Source organism: Poromitra crassiceps, assembly GCF_964638095.1.
Source record: "Poromitra crassiceps genome assembly, chromosome: 1".
Classification (NCBI taxonomy): domain Eukaryota; kingdom Metazoa; phylum Chordata; class Actinopteri; order Beryciformes; family Melamphaidae; genus Poromitra; species Poromitra crassiceps.
Genome location: NC_139623.1, coordinates 24667373 through 24684284, shown reverse-complemented (window position 1 = coordinate 24684284; position 16912 = coordinate 24667373). Strand labels below are relative to the sequence as shown.

The 16912-nt window shown below is 44.4% G+C and overlaps 1 protein-coding gene across 1 annotated transcript in view; it reads right to left on the bottom strand.

Moving 5' to 3' along the window:
- Window positions 1-16912, bottom strand: part of galnt10 (UDP-N-acetyl-alpha-D-galactosamine:polypeptide N-acetylgalactosaminyltransferase 10 (GalNAc-T10)) — a 538666-nt gene that overhangs the window by 390420 nt on the left and 131334 nt on the right. The window contains exon 2 of the mRNA XM_083647820.1: window positions 3752-3854. Coding sequence (XP_083503946.1) covers window positions 3752-3854 — 103 coding nt within the window. The remainder of the gene's footprint in view (window positions 1-3751; window positions 3855-16912) is intronic.

Genomic DNA, 16912 nt, shown 5'->3' with positions numbered 1-16912 from the left:
CCCCAGGGCTCAGTCCTCGGCCCCTGCTCTTCCTCTGTTATATACTCCCCCTTGGTCTCATCATCCGTCAATTCAACCTGGACTTCCACTGCTACGCCGACGACACTCAGCTCTACATCACCACCAAATCCCTCCAGAACCCACCCCTCACCCACATCGAAAACTGCATATCCGCAATAAAAACCTGGCTAACCCACAACTTCCTCCAACTCAATAGCGATAAAACTGAACTCCTCCTCATTGGCACCAAATCCACCCTCAATAAAACCGGACCCATCACCCTCACCATTGACGACTCCACCATCACCCCCTCCCCCCTGGCACGCAACCTTGGTTTCATCCTGGACCCCACCCTCTCCTTCGATCCCCATGTCAGCTCCGTTGTCAAAACTTCATATTTTCATCTCCGTAACATCGCCAAAGTCAGACACTGCCTCTCCCCCCCTGCTGCTCAATCCCTCATCCATGCCTTCATCTCCTCCCGCCTGGACTAATTGCAACTCCCTCCTCACTGGCATCACCTCCCGTTCCCTCCATAGACTCCAGATGGTCCAGAACTCAGCTGCTCGCCTGCTCACTCACACCCGGTCCCGTGATCACATCACCCCTGTCCTCCACTCTCTCCACTGGCTCCCCATTAAGCAACGCATCGACTTCAAATTACTCCTCCTCACCTTCAAAGCCCTCCACAGCCTAGCCCCCCCCTACCTGACTGACCTCCTCATCCCCCATCGCCCCTCCCGTACACTCCGTTCCTCTTCTACTGCCACCCTCATCATCCCCCCATCCAGACTCAAAACCTTCGGTGACCGTGCTTTCTCCCGTGCCGCACCCCGACTTTGGAACTCCCTCCCCCAGACCGTCCGAGACTCTCCCTCACTCCCCACTTTCAAAACCCGACTTAAAACCTACCTGTTCTCCCAAGCTTACAACCTCCCCTACCCCTGACCACCTCCTCCAAACCATCACCCTCCGCCCCCCCATCCCCCCCCTCTTCCTCCCTCCTGTTATCTTCCCCCCCTCTGTTTCTCCATACTACCTTGCCCTGAACCGCCACTGTCATTTGTATCTGTTCCCTGTAACTGTTGCCTGTTACCTGTATCTGTTGTCTGTTTCTGTTCCCTGTTGCTTGTCTCTTGTTCTCTGTTAAGCGTCTTTGGGTCTGGAAAAAGCGCTATATAAAATAAATGAATTATTATTATTATTATTATTAATGTGACTTGTGACATGATCACCACGTTTCAATAAATATAACGTTTTTTGCACATTTGAATGCTGCTGGTCGTTTATTTAATGCTGTATATATTGGACATTTAAAGCTGATACACAATTGTGTTGAGGTAATTCCGCAAAGCTCAGTTAAAAATATAACGTGTAACACTTGAAACAATCAAATGTAACCTTTTCCACAGCAATACATACAGTCCAGCCCACCATGGTATGGGAAAGGAACCATTGTTTGAATTATATCGAAATATATTTGCATGGTGTAGCATGTAATGCAGTGATAGAGAATAAAATTCTACATCCGCTTAAATGTATATATAACAGCTTATCTAAACCAAATAAATTGAAGCCATGAGTCTAGGAAGATGTCTTCATAAAAGTATATTTATTTACCATAACATTCTCTGCAATATATGTATTGTCAGAGGGCTGAACCTCAATGTACACAATTCTGATCAATGTACAGAGTCAAATATTCAGCGGCGATGTCACAATTTGACATACGCTTTATAGGCAAAGGTAGGCAGAGAGAAACAAAGAGAGGAGGGGGGGTTAAATGTGTGTGCGCTGCTCCAGTCTGACTGAGAGAGTTATCAGTTGTTATGGCACTCGATGCCCTGACCAAGGTCTCAGCAAAAAGGAGAAGTCCTCTCTATTCTATATGTGTGAAATGTCATGGGTGAATCTATGGTGAATCTATGTGTCAGATGTCATGTTAACTTATAGCATAATTATGTGTATGCAAATATAGCTTATTGATTAGGAAATGGCATGGAACTTAGCATAATTATGTGTATGCAAATATAGCTTATTGATTAGGAAATGGCATGGAACTTATATTTTTCTCCAACATGCAGTCTGTTAAGATACTGTAAACATGCTAGATACTCTGTGACACAGAAAGCCAGACGAGCTAGCAGCAGGGATCTTGTCAACCTGATTTCAGATAAACTTGTCTGTCTAGCTAGACAATATTACTGTACCATAATACCACAAGCTAAAGGCAGCATACACCAATGGAAGGATGGTAGCATTAGCTAACGTCATCCAGGCTATACAGTAACGTTAGGCTATTATAAAGTTATGAAACGCTGATTCAGACGTTACAATAATATGACATAATATGAGCCAGTTAGCCTAGCTAGAGAGAGTAATTTCAGACCACCAGATATCACCATATTTCATTTCAATAAATATAAAGCATTCGTTGATTGAAGCAGACTGCTGATCGGTTGTTTCTCCGTCGTCATGTCCTCTGGTCCAATCTTCGGTTCGTAGTTCATGTTCACTCGACATCAACAATCTTTATATCACATCTGATCATTTTATCCAACCTGCCTCTGACCAGACAACTAATGGATCGTTCTGCGCGATCATATTTGCGACATTCAGATACATGATAATATACAACAAGGCTATCTTTGTTGACAATGTTTATTGACAAAAGCATTAAAACAAGCAAATATAACAATATTCTCCGGTCACTGGCAGATACTAGCTACAACTTGTTCAAATCAAATCTCTCATGTCAGCATTTGGCTTGTGTGTTATTGCAATATCCTATGTTGAAACAACTGATCAGCAGTAACATGTAGTTTAGCATTATAATCTCAGGAGAACAGAATATCATAGCTTTAATCTTCACAAATCATGATCCTCTGTTGTGTGTCCCATCACTGGGACGGCGGCTACCCCTGGAAGAAACGAATACACTGTTAATCACTGGATAACGTTAACGTTTGCTTACACAACACTACGTGCGATTGGTAAATACTGTAAATGCAGAGGTGGATAAACTATCCAGAGGAGTTTAACCCCCTTGTTCCCCCTCATTGATTGATAGTTGATCCAAGGTTAGCTAGATAATGCTATAGCTGGTAGATGAGTATGCTTTGAGTCTGCCTCATCTCAAAGAGGTAAACAGAACTGCGTTTGTTTTCTGTCTACGTCCGAATCTGTGCAGCATGCAATACTGTTTAACGTTGTATAACGTTAACTTATGCTACTCTAGTCTAACGTCCTCATGTAATGACAAATGGACATGTAGCTAGCGTTAATGTCATGCTATGCAATTAGCATTGTTAGAAAATAAGATTACCTCGATTTTGTGGAAGATAGGAAGATGCAAGCGGCAGGCTGGTGATGCCGCGCGAGGTCTGGAGGAAATAATACTCTGGTTTTTCTTCGGGCTACTGTATTCACTGTGAGAGCAATGGAGCAAGGCTAGCAATAGCAACTAACGTTAGCAACATTTGTTAGCCAAGCTAATGGCTAGTGAGGAAAAAACTTGAACAAGATGGATGCCGTGGCTATAGGAAACCCTCCCCCGAGTCCCGTCCACGCTCACGCCTCTTCCTGTTTTCCCGGCTCCAGGCTTGAACAGATTTCCCACAATTCAACAGGAAAATCAATTCATCCAATCAAACGAAATCAAACAATATCGGGAAATGAGCTTAATTTTGCCGTGTCAAAAACATATAGCTAAGGTGGTCCATTATATTTACTGTCAATGGTTTGGACTGACCGGAGCGAGCAGCGTCTCTCTTGATGGTGTCGTAGTCGTGCCAGTCTTTCCTCTGCACGCCGTCACGCCCCCCCTGACCATCCTTCCCCATCCGGTTCAGCCCCTGACAACACACACAGGGACAAAGCATGAGGGTCATCATGAAAGCAAAGACACATAAACATACTAGTCTAGTAGGAAGGAGGGGGTATCGTGCACCCCCCGGAAATATACTTCTAATCAGCATTTCTAGATTGGAAAAATTGTGTAAAAAATGATGAGCTATGTTAAAAAGTTGTGAAAATGTCCCACATATCATTTTTATGCAAAAAGTATATTTTCACTATATCTCAGCCAATATTGCAGATAACTGAACAAATAAGGTGTCTAGACCCATGTTTTGAGGGTCAATGATCATAATAAAACTATTCCTGAAGTAGCCACATGTATCTGTGGTTCAAGGTTCAAGGTTCAAGGATATTTATTGTCATTCCAAAACATGAAACATGAGAGGGAACGAAATATGAACTCAAGGTCCTGGTGGATAAATCAACTAGATTAACTAGGATATCATAAATCATAAAATACCATAAAAACAACTGAGTACTAAGAAAGAAAAACAATATAAAAACATAAATTAGAGACATCATAAAAACAACATAATACCTGGTGTAAGAGCAGAGAAAACAGTTTAAAGTGCATGTTTCGCTCAACACAGAGCCACTCAAAGTCCATTTTGTTTCGCTCACAGCTGGCGGCATTAAAGTGCGAGGAGTGTGGCAGCATTCACTACAGGAGCAGCAGATTTTAAATATATACATATATAGATATAATACATACTATGTACTATATATATAAAAAATAATATATATGTATATAATTAGATACGTAGGAAAAGTAATAATAAGGTAAACGTTATGAGAAATAGCAGCAGTATATTGCACGAGCAGCTGTGGCGTGCTACTATGCAAATTAGTGCTGCCATTATGAAGATATACGTTTTTTGTTCATGTAATAAATACCTCAGTGCAAAGTTCAACCCCTTCGCTGATGCCAACTGTGTATTTTGCTGGCTATTGAACCTCCAAAAAACAAGGTAAGAAGCTAACTCAGCTACACACCACACTACATCACAATACAGATGTGTAACAGGCCACAATTCTACTACAGGGTGGAGAGCTAGTAGCTAGTTAGTACTACTAGTGAGCTAGTAAACATATTAAATCTAGCTAGAACCTAGTTTATTGATGAAGCTGGGTTCATCTCTTATCTGATAATAAGGGGTTACGCTTAGCGCACACAAGGCACGCAAGCTAGAACTGACCGTGCGATATTTCTAGTCAGATTTAAAAGTCCAGATTTCATAACAGGGTGCCTATAAGTTAATGGTGATTTGGTGGAAGCAGACATTAAGCCTGCATGCCCAAAAGAAAACAGAGTGTAGGTCCTGCAGCCCAAAAATGCTGTCCAGCTACATGCATCCTTCATGTGCCATCATGTCTGATCATGGTCATTTTACACTCCTCACTAAAATCAAAGGAACTGCTACAGAAAAACTACAACAGCTTCATACAATCTGGAACTGACGTCTCCACCAGTCACATGAGTCCCCATACCGTATGCAATAAGTGTGTGAGCAGATCCCTACAACTCTCCCCGATGACCTGGAAAGTGTTGGGTATCACCGCAACTGTTATCAGCACTTTACAGGCAATCTTCATCTTCTGGTAGATGATACAGAACCATAACCATCAACCTCACTGTGGCATCGCTCCCCCTGTAAATTGTCTTCAGGGGGTTCTGCTAGATTCATCTTTACACCAGAGTACATTTGTTGCGAAAAAGTTGAGATCAAAGATGGTCATCGCAACACTGAAAAACCTGAATACTTCTCATCTTATAAGAACAACGAAAATGCATGGGAGCAAATTGAATCACGGGCCGATAAAATGGGTCTAGTCCGACTTCATAGGCAGGCGAAAGGCAAAGACCTCTTTGCTTGTGAGGCCAAATGCCATCCATCATGCTTTAAATATTTCTGCACAGCATTCGCTAACTATGAGCCCCCTAGTCCAGGCACGGGCTGCTTGCCGCTGCTTCCGATATACCTGCTGAAGAACCAGATGTAGCACTCTTGCATCTTAGTAGCATAGATAGACAGTGTCATTCTCTGCAGGTGTGAATGATGAGCCATCAGGAAACTTTGGGCCAACACGAGTAAAATGTGTAAAGGGTGAGAGGGTTTCTGGTGTGTCGACTTTCAGGCTACGCTGTTACGACTTGTTGATGCAGCATTCGGACCTTATTGCTCTCAAACCCAGTCTTGACCTCCTGCACCATTATTCCTCCCACACACTGTTGCTGTCGTGCACATTGGTATTCAAGTTATCTCACAGTGGAATACGAGGTTGCCTTCTCCTGTCACAATTTTGTGTGTTCGATAGGCTGAGACTTCATCTAGGACCTTGGCCAGGGGAGTTTCCCGCTCTACTGTAAGTCAAAATCGTAGCTCTCAGAGTGGCCAAGTCTGTCTAATATCATGGTGAACTGCCTGCTTCAGAACAAGTACCTGGCGGTCACACAGCGTAGAATGTGTTTGGGTAACTTCCATTTTCCCTCTGACACTGCCCGGCACAGGTCTTGCCAAATACCAGAAGAATACCAGACGCTTCATACAGTGAACGCTGCAGACGCTGCATTTGTCTCTCCTTGCCAGCAATAACCGTGCTGAGGAACTGGACGAGGTCCTGGGGGTGGGAGGTGTTCAGAAGTGAGCTCCATATCTTTGGCTGTTGGCGGCCACAGTAGATCATTGGACTCTATGAAACCCTGTTGGACATTCAGACGAAGTAGGAGAGCAACATTTTGGTACTTGTCTGTGCTTCCGGGAGTGTACGCTCGTGCAAGAGGATTAGAAATGCTGATATTCGAGCTGTATACAAGCCAGAAAGAAATGGCATCAGCTTTGTCATGATCATCCAGTTTGTGAAGTGGATATGCTCCTTGATTGGGTTCTTCCGTAGGCATTTCAGTAGATTCTCAAAACGATAATCTCAGTTCTCGTACCCATTCAATTTCAGTTCTTTGACAAGAGCAATCGCAAGGAAGATAGCTGTGGGACCTAATTTTGCTGGACGACATAAGTTTGAATGTGTTCCAGTACCAAGATGAATGCTTTTTCATGGGTGGCTGACTGCTCATTATGCTTTGCTCCTTTTGGCTCTGCGAATCCCGCACTCATAGTTAGCGAATGCTGTGCGGAAACATTTAAAGCTCTTTGACCTCACAAGCAAAGAGGTCTTTTACCTTACGAACTAGACCCAATTTCTCAGCCGGTGATTCAGTTTGCTCCCATGCATTTCCGTTGTTCTTATAAGATGAGAAGTATTCAGGTCTCTCAGTGTTGCGATGATGGTCTTTGATCTCAACTTTGTCACAACAAATGTACTCTGGTGTAAAGATGAATCTAGCAGAACCCCCTGAAGACAATTTACAGGGGGAGCGATGCCACTGTGAGGTTGATGGTTCTGGTTCTGTATCATCTACCAGAAGATGAAGATTGCCTGTAAAGTGCTGATAACAGTTGCGGTGATAGCCAACACTTTCCAGGTCATCGGGGAGAGTTGTAGGGATCTGCTCACACACTTATTGCATACAGTATGGGGACTCATGTGACTGGTGGAGACGTCAGTTCCAGATTGTATGAAGCTGTTGTAGTTTTTCTGTAGCAGTTCCTTTGATTTTAGTGAGGAGTGTAAAATGACCATGATCAGACATGATGGCACATGAAGGATGCATGTAGCTGGACAGCATTTTTGGGCTGCAGGACCTACACTCTGTTTTCTTTTGGGCATGCAGGCTTAATGTCTGCTTCCACCAAATCACCATTAACTTATAGGCACCCTGTTATGAAATCTGGACTTTTAAATCTGACGAGAAATATCGCATAGTCTGTTCCAACCTGCGTGCCTTGCGTGCGCTAAGCTTAACCCCTTATTATGAGATAAGAGATGAACCCAGCTTCATCAACAAACTAGGTTCTAGCTAGATTTAATATGTTTACTAGCTCGCTAGTAGTACTAACTAGCTACTAGCTCTCCATGACCACGTTTTTACCCTGTAGTAGAATTGTGTCCTGTTACACGTCTGTATTGTGATGTAGTGTGGTGTTCAGCTGAGTTAGCTTCTTACCTTGTTTTTTGGAGGTTGAATACCCAGCAAAATACACAGTTGGCATCAGTGAAGGGGTTGAACTTTGGACTGAGGTATTTATTACATGAACAAAAAACGTATATTTTCATAATGGCAGCACTAATTTGCATAGTAGCACGCCACAGATACATGTGGCCACTTCAGGAATAGTTTTATTATGATCCTTGACCCTCAAAACATGGGTCTAGACACCTTATTTGTTCAGTTATCTGCAATATTGGCTGAGATATAGTGAAAATATACTTTTTGGTGATGGCGGCACTAATTTGCATAAAAATGATATGTGGGACATTTTCACAACTTTTTAACATAGCTCATAATTTTTTACACAATTTTTCCAATCTAGAAATGCTGATTAGAAGTATATTTCCGAGGGGTGCATGAGACCCCCTCCTTCCTACTAGACTATACTCCCTTATGTTTGTGCCAGGACTGAAGATGCACCAGGATACCACCCATACTCCATTCACTTTGCATTGGATGTAAGCGTTTAATACAGTACTGAAGGGGGTGTGACAGAAGTTCAGTTCTTCACTTCAGCTCACTGTGGTGTTTGCCAGGGAATAACCAATCCAGCCAAAGAAGATGAGGTTGATTGGGCAATGCTTCTACTGGCTTCCACGTACTTTCTCATTAGCAAGAAGTAACACTGTCAGCTGACCAAGCCAGTCATTTGAGAACAAATTGATTCAGCGTCGCAGCAATCAATCCCTTTGGGTGACTGAGACTTATTTCTCCAACTCAATGTCGGGGTTATGTCATTGTTTATGAAGCCGTCTAAACTCTTTGAATATCAAACTACGACCAGTTTACACTCGACCCACTTGAGGCACCGGTGGCTTCATGCTCCATAGCAAAGCACTGACTGTGCTTTTACACTGCCTGTATGTCACTTTGTAGTGTTTCCCATTAAGCTATTTAGCCTTCAAATTATTCATGCTCACAAATTCAAATACTTGTGAAGCCTTTTTTGATTTGTACACAGAAACATGAAACTGCATGAAAAAGCATTTAAAATGCAATGACGACACACAAAACTGTGTTTTACAGTAGATGTTTTCCCACATCAAATGGCCTTTGAAGTTTCTGTCGCAGAAGGGGAAGAGAGACAAAGTTTCCTGTGTGATATAGTTCAACCAAAGGTTGCCTTCAAGATCAAATTCTATTCATTTTCAGGCTCTATCAATGTCAGCCAAGAGCTTTCTCCTGAGTCCCTGACCGGCCCACAGTGTGCTGCACAGAGTTTACTCAAAGAAAGTCGACGCTGTTCTATTTCATGCTTGATGGCCCAGTGAGGAGAATATAAATTATATGGTGTGGAACTCCAAGGAGGCTTTATACACTAGACACATACAATCAATCACGCACGCACACACAAACATGCACACCCGCACGCACGCACACACACACACACACACACACACACACTCGCATGCACAAACGCACGCACACACACACACCCACACGCACGCACGGTCGCACGCACGCACGGACACACACAAATGCACGCACCAGAGCATGTGAGCGGAGCGGAGCGGGGGGATTTTGTCTTGAGCAGTGAGCGGGGACCAGAGCGGTACCGGACCGAAAGTTGGAGCGGCACCGATCACCCTCTCAGTCCCGCTCCAGTTTTGATCACAACATGTTCGAACCAGAATGCATTGGTGCGTGGGCATGTGCACGCCCACTATTTTCTTGCCAGCTGCTATGAAACGAGAAGGAAAAGACTCATGGACCCTGACTGAAGACAGACAGAATGTTTGTTTATTCATGTAATAAAAACATGTTCAATAATAGCCTGAGGCTCCTCAGGCTATTATTGAACATAAGCGGTATACTTATTCCTTTTCTGCCTCGCGCTCCTGCATCTCCGCAGCGGGGCTGCTGCGTGCGTAATTACGCAGCGTACTGAGAGCCACGCTGAGTGATGCCGCTCTGTTTGAAGTTGAATTTCGTTGCACCAGCACACATTTTATTTATCAGCTTTTTTCATTCGTTTCTATTCATCTATATACATTGAATCCGACCAATTTAGTCTGATAATTCATGAGAGAATTGTGAGTATCTATTTTTTTCTGCCAGCATTCATCATTTTTCGCTTGGCGCACAAGCCGCACACATACGCTATTAGGCTATTGCTTTAAGGGCTGCAGCAGGGTGCGACAACAAACATGCAGCCGACTCTGCTGAGCTCATGTTATTTGTAGTGAGCAATGCCCATTACCCAGCCGTTTAAATGCAAATTAAAACGCCCTGGCCTTTTTATGTTTTTTTTCCGTTTGAGCGGAGCGGTGAGTGCGAGCGGGTGAAATCTGTATCGAGCGGGGAGCGGAACGGCCATGAGTGATGGAGCGGGTGGAAAGAGCCGCTCCATGAGCAAGGAGCGGTAATTATCACCACTCCACTCCGCTCACATGCTCTAGCATGCATTGCCCGCGAGCACACACACACACACACACACACTCAAATATTTCTTTTGTGCTGTGCAGAAAAAGCAGTGGAGGCTGACATTTATCCCACTTAGTCATTCTGCACACTGAATGCCTTTCAGTGACTCGACGGCTTGAATTACAGGATCACAGCACAATGCAGAAATAATTAGCTCTATGGGAGGATGCAATTAGTGAAACACTTAAAATACAAATGGCACGTCTGACTGCATGGAATACCATGCATTATTAAGTAGGCTGCTGGCTTAGAGGAAGAAGACGCTAAATAACAAACAAACTAAATGTAGACACACATAGGGTTTTGGTTTGGGGAAAATGCTTCCGTGTGTCTGTGCGTGCGTGTGTGTGTGTGCATGCATGCATGCGTGCATGTAGTGCAGCGATCCTCAAAGTCCGGACTCCGGTCCGCATCCGGACCCAGACGCTGTCCTATCCGGACCGAGCCCTATAACTTACAAATCATTGAGAATTGTTACATTTCACAGAGCTTTTCTATTTTAACCGGCACATGCTTTTCTAGCCTTTACGGTAGGCTACTGGCTATCTGCCAGGAAGCTCACAGACCAATGCATGTGCTGTAAATCATCAGACGTGATGCTACTCAGCCAATCAAATATGCCTGTTCCAGTGCTGCAGGCGAGACAGTGTCAGTGACATACGGACGGAGTAGAGGCGCGAGATTCTGAGAAATGCGAGAGATAGAATTAATTTCACATGGCGTGCTCAAAAGAAACGAGTAGACCGCAAAAACAAAGATTTAGTTTTAATCCAGAGCAGGCAGACTCTTAGATGTTCATTCATTGTTCTCACGGGCAGTTCAAAACCAGTATGTCTCAATGTGAAGTGCGATGCCATCCTGACCTGAAAACGCCACACGAGCAAACACTCAAATCCAAACTGAGGGCACACTCACACATTCACTGTCCAATGGCATGTGACGTTTTCATTGCGAACGATCGATAGACAGACAGACAGACAGGCAGATACATAGAGACATACTGAGACAGACAGACAGACAGACAGACAGACAGATAGATATTTCTCTCAATAGAAAAGGTGGAGTAAAGGGAAGAAAAGGCCATTTTTTTCTCTCAAATTAAAGCACTTTTAAGATGCACATTTTTCCAAAGCACTCTGTTGTATGTTATTTTTAAATGCAGCCATTATTTTACTTGAAATGAGAAAAGAACATGTATTTATTATTAGTGTAGGCTAGTTATTTATAAATAATCCAGTTAAATATGAAAACTGTAAATAAACATTGTTGATGTTTATTTTGATTTAACAGTCAGTCGTTGACTACATACAACGACTCCTGACCAGGAGGAAAAGCTTTTTGGTTTTGGCAGAGCGGCGCTAGTTAGCATCCTAGCGTCGTCGTACAAAAACATCTACAGAAAGAAAAGACAAGATGGCGACGGCGGCAGCAGGCAGCCGTACTGCTGCTGTCCCCCGTCGCCCAAAACCTGAAGTCTACCATACAAACAACGGGAAAATCATTGTCGAGGATGAGCTACTAAACTTCCTCTTCATAAAGATGAGAACTCTTCCACATGACAACATTGTTCCGCTGGCTACAGGTAGCTTCAGCTCGGAGTGGATCGACTCATCCAAGAAGCTCCTGTGTGATCTGTGCCCCTCCACCGGGCTCCGTAATGTCTCTCACAAAGGAGTGCATAAGGACACAAACAACGTCAAAGCTTGCATGAGGATAATGAACGAATGGGGGGAGAATATTCCACACTTCGTCTCGCACCATCTAGACGCTCTCCCGCCTATCGGATACGACCATGTCGATGCCTCCTCTCTGCTATGGAGGATGCAACAGCTGAGCATGGACTTGAGTGGAATGAAAATCGCTATCGAAGCACAGACTAGCACCTGTGAAATGTTGCAGAGTGTTACAACGGCCCTGACTACCCGGATGTCGGCAGTCGAAACACAGGGCAGCCTCGTACAGATACGGGACCCAGGGCGAGGTGCGGTTGTGTCTGTCCAGGACGATAATGCGACCCTCAAAGCAGCCGAGGACATCGACCTGCGAGGGGAAGAGCCTACCGACGTCCCCCGTCATACATCCTCGCAGTGGACCGAGGTGGTGAGGAGAGGTCTGCCTCGACAGAAACCGAGGAAAACTCCAGTACGAGAAGGAGCCTCACAACCGGAGCCTCGGCCCAAGACGGCGCCTGCCAGACGGGAGAGGAAGAAGGTGATCGTCGTCGGCACGGGGGAATGATCCACGATTGCGGTGGTAAACACCAAGATGGTGAATATTTTTGCCTCCAAGTTTGCCCCTGACCTCGAAGCCGACACCCTTAAGGATTACCTGAAGAGGAAACTGGACCGCGAAGTCACCTGTCGAAAGATAGAGACGACCCAGTCCAGATATAGCTCTTTCCAGGTATCTGTGGAGTGTAAGGAAGTGGCTGAAATGTATGATCCTGGACTGTGGCCAGCTGGGACGGTCATTCGCCGCTACTTCGAGCCAAGAACACCCAGAGTCTCTCCGGATGAGGGGGGTCGGAAACCGGGGGTGTCTACCCTGTCATGGAAAATTATTGATCAAGTGTTTATTGATTGATTAGTTATTAATTATGACAATTCTAAGATGTATTTTGTGAACTGTGTTCTTCACTACATTGTAGAAGATTGCTGTACAGAGTTTCTGTGAGAACATGTATCTTGTTTTGGGAAGCTTAGACGTGGGAATAGACTGATTGTTATGTATTCTTAAGTTTCTGTGAGAACCTGTGTCTTGTTGTGGGAATAGACTGGATTTGTTATGTCTTTTGTGAACATCAGATTAGCTACATGGCTGAACGGAAAGTACTGCCCTCCACGATGGGGGGCGGGCATCGATAGTTTCAGTATATGATGAGATGTAACAATGACTCGGGGCTCTTGTATTGACAAATGTAGTCAAGAGGAGACCTCTCTGCAGAGAGATATTTGTGGAATAAAACCTCCTATGAACATGTAAAACGGATATCTCATTATTGATGAATCAGCAGGACATTGCAGCAAATTTTGCCTCCACATCACTCAGCGCCCGAATCCTGATAATGGACAGGTATGTTACGGATTGTGTCTTATAATGCGCGAGGCCTGCGCGTTGGGCACAGTGCGGGGGACAAATTGAGGTGACTGGTCATTGATAAACTATTAGATCAGTGCGAGTGGGGCACGGTGGCTCAGTGGTAGAGCTGTCGCCTCACAGTCAGAAGGTCCTGAGTTCGATTCTCGCCTGGGACACTGTGGGCGCTGTGGTTGTGTTCCCCCCCATATCTTCAATGCCTACTGCCCAGGTGGGGTATCTCGTCGTAAGGGCCTTTCTGTCTGTGTGGAGTTTGCATGTTCTCCCCGTGCTCCCCCAGGGGGTTCCTCCATATATAACCCCCCCCACTAAAAACATGCAGAAGATCAGATCAGATCGTCATCGTCATCCGACCAGTGACGACAACACCCGAAGTTGGTCCCCGGGCGCTGTACGAGAAAGCGACCACTGCTCCTGGCCTGCCCCCTGGAGGAAAGGACAAGCCAGGATGGGTCAAATGCAGAGGACAAATTTCACCGGCCACCGTCAGCATGAGTGTGTTTGTGGCCATGCATGTGTTGATGTGTGATCGTGTGACAATAAAAGACGGGCTTGTCCGTCTGAAATCGTGTTTTTTAAAATCGTGTTTAAAAAAAAAAGAAATCGTGTTTTTTTTGTGTGTTTTTTTTATCGTGATACTCTGTATTCAAGAGACATGGTTGGCTAAACAGGACCTTGATGGACTAAATGCACTCCACCCTAACTTCCACGGAGCTGGAGTGTCTACAACCGACCTCCGTGATAAGATTGTCAGAGGAAGAATACCTGGAGGTGTAGCTATATTATGGAGCTGCCCACTCGGCCCGGTTGTTTCAGTAGTTAAACTCGATGTGGACTGGGCTATAGCCATCAAACTGAAATGCCTGGATAGATCATTTATTATTCTTAACATTTATACACCCTATGAGTCATATGACAATGTGGACGATTTTTGTAATAGACTGGCGTGTATTAATGCTTTCATTGAGGATTGTGGTTCAACCTGTGTGTATGTAGTGGGGGATTTTAATGCGGATGTGTCTGATGCTAGTTCCCTCTTTGCTAGACGTCTACTGCAATTCTGCAGGGATAACAACCTGAATATCTCTAGTCAAATGCTACTGCCCGCAAATAGCTACACGTATGTCAGTGATGCGTGGCACACTGTATCTTGGCTTGATCATTGCATCTCTACGGCGGATGCGCATGCCTCGCTGAGTAACATAGAAATCTGTTATGATCTAGCTACATCGGATCATATCCCGTTCTCTATGAGCCTAAATATCGAGAACATACCCAGACTTAGCGTTGAAAACAACAGTGTGGGCAGGCAAGCTAGACTGGTCAGGCCTTACGAGTGAGAATATCAGAAGCTATACCAACATCACTGATATTCTCCTCGAGGCTATAGAACTCCCTATGGAAGCGCTGCTATGCTGTGATATCAACTGTAAAAATGAATTGCACTGTGATGCCCTGTGTTCTATGTATGATGCTGTAGTCGAACGTCTCTATGACTCCAGTAAGACCCTAGTAAAAGTTAAGGATAGGCGTCCCCGACAGATAAAGCCTGGATGGAATATGCATGCTGCAGAGCTCCACGCTGCAGCTAGACAGGCGTTCAAAGTATGGGCTGCTGCTGGTAGAATCAGGCATGGGCCTTTATTTGTAAACAAAAAGCGCACTAATGCTAGATTTAAGCGTGCTGTGAGATTTATCAGCAGGAACGAGGCCACTATGAGGGCTGACTCCCTGGCTAATAATCTCAGCAAGCATAACTATTGTGGTTTCTGGAAGGAGATTAAAGTCATGAATAATTGTAAAGCTCCACTGCCATCGGACATCGATGGTGTATGTGGCTCAGACAACATTGCAGAATTATGGAGACAGCATTACTTTGAATTGTTTAATTGTATTAAAAATGACCTGTATGTGCCTGACAGGGTTGACTCTACTGAGAACCCTGTCGTTCTGTCTAGTGAGGTCGAGCAAGCCATCCTACAGCTGCAATGCAATAAGGCCTGCGGATCTGATTTTATTACGCCGGAGCATTTGAAACATGCCAGTCGGAAGACAATCCCTCTCCTCGCACTTTGTTTCACCGGATTTTTTAAGCATGGCGTTCTTCCTCAATCCATGATAGCTGTCCAGCTTGTGCCTGTCATTAAGGACAAGACTGGCAAAATCAATAGTAAGGACAATTACAGACCAATTGCCCTGGCCAGTATGCTGTCTAAAGTCTTGGAGTCAATCATTCTGAACAGAATAGAAATATAGCTCTCCACTAACCACAATCAGTTCGGTTTCAAACGTAAACATGGAACTGACATGTGCATATTTGCTCTAAAGGAACTTTTATCCAAGTACCTGAGTTTAAACTCAACTATGTTCCTCTGCTTCATTGATTCTTCCAAGGCTTTTGATCGGATCAATCACAGCAAACTGTTCCAGAAACTGTATCAAAAAGAGGGGTACCCAAATACATTGTGCGCATACTAGCTTTCTGGTACGCAAACCAGCTTGTACAAATTAGATGGGGCAGCTCCGTCTCTGCTGGCTTTACAGTCAGTAACGGCGTGAGACAGGGAGGAATCCTCTCACCCTATTTATTTAACGTCTTCATGGACGACTTGTCCAACCGCTTAAACAACTGCAAAACTGGTTGTATTATAGGTGACACTGTTATCAATCACCTTATGTACGCGGACGATCTGGTGGCGTTCTCCCCATGCAGTGCTGGGCTACAAGAGATACTGGCCATATGCTCTGAATACGGTGCCTTATGTGACATCAAGTATAATGCTGAAAAAAGCAACATCATGATCGTACGCTCAAGACAGGATAGAAAGTCTGCTTTCCCCACATTTGTCTTGAGTGGTAAAACTCTTAATGTGTGCAAGGAGACTAAATACCTGGGTCACTTTATATCTGATGACCTGTCATCAGACAGGGACATATATCGACAACGCAATAAACTCTATGCACAAGCAAACATGCTTAAGAGGAAATTCTACATGTGTTCTGATGTTGTCAAGGCTTCTCTATTTAGAGCGTACTGCTCTCCGCTTTATACTGCTCACCTGTGGGACTGCTATAAGGCCAAGTCCATGCAGAGACTAAACGTAGCATACAATGATGCACTGCGACTGTTCCTGCGTGTGCCTAGATGGCACAGTGCCAGCACACTATTTGTTAGTCTGGGGTTACCCACCTTCAAAGCGCTTCTCAGGAACCTAATGTACAGTTTTATGTGTCGCCTGAATGTTTCTGTCAATGACATCATAATGAAACTAACAGACCCGGCCAAAAGCTCATAAAGATTCAGCTCCAGTATACGGCGCCACTGGCGCAGGAGGCTATTTTTGTATGTGAATTGATTCTTTTAAATGTAGGCCTCTTTTATGTTCTTTTTTTATGTCAGTATGTAATGTTTTTCTATGGATCCTC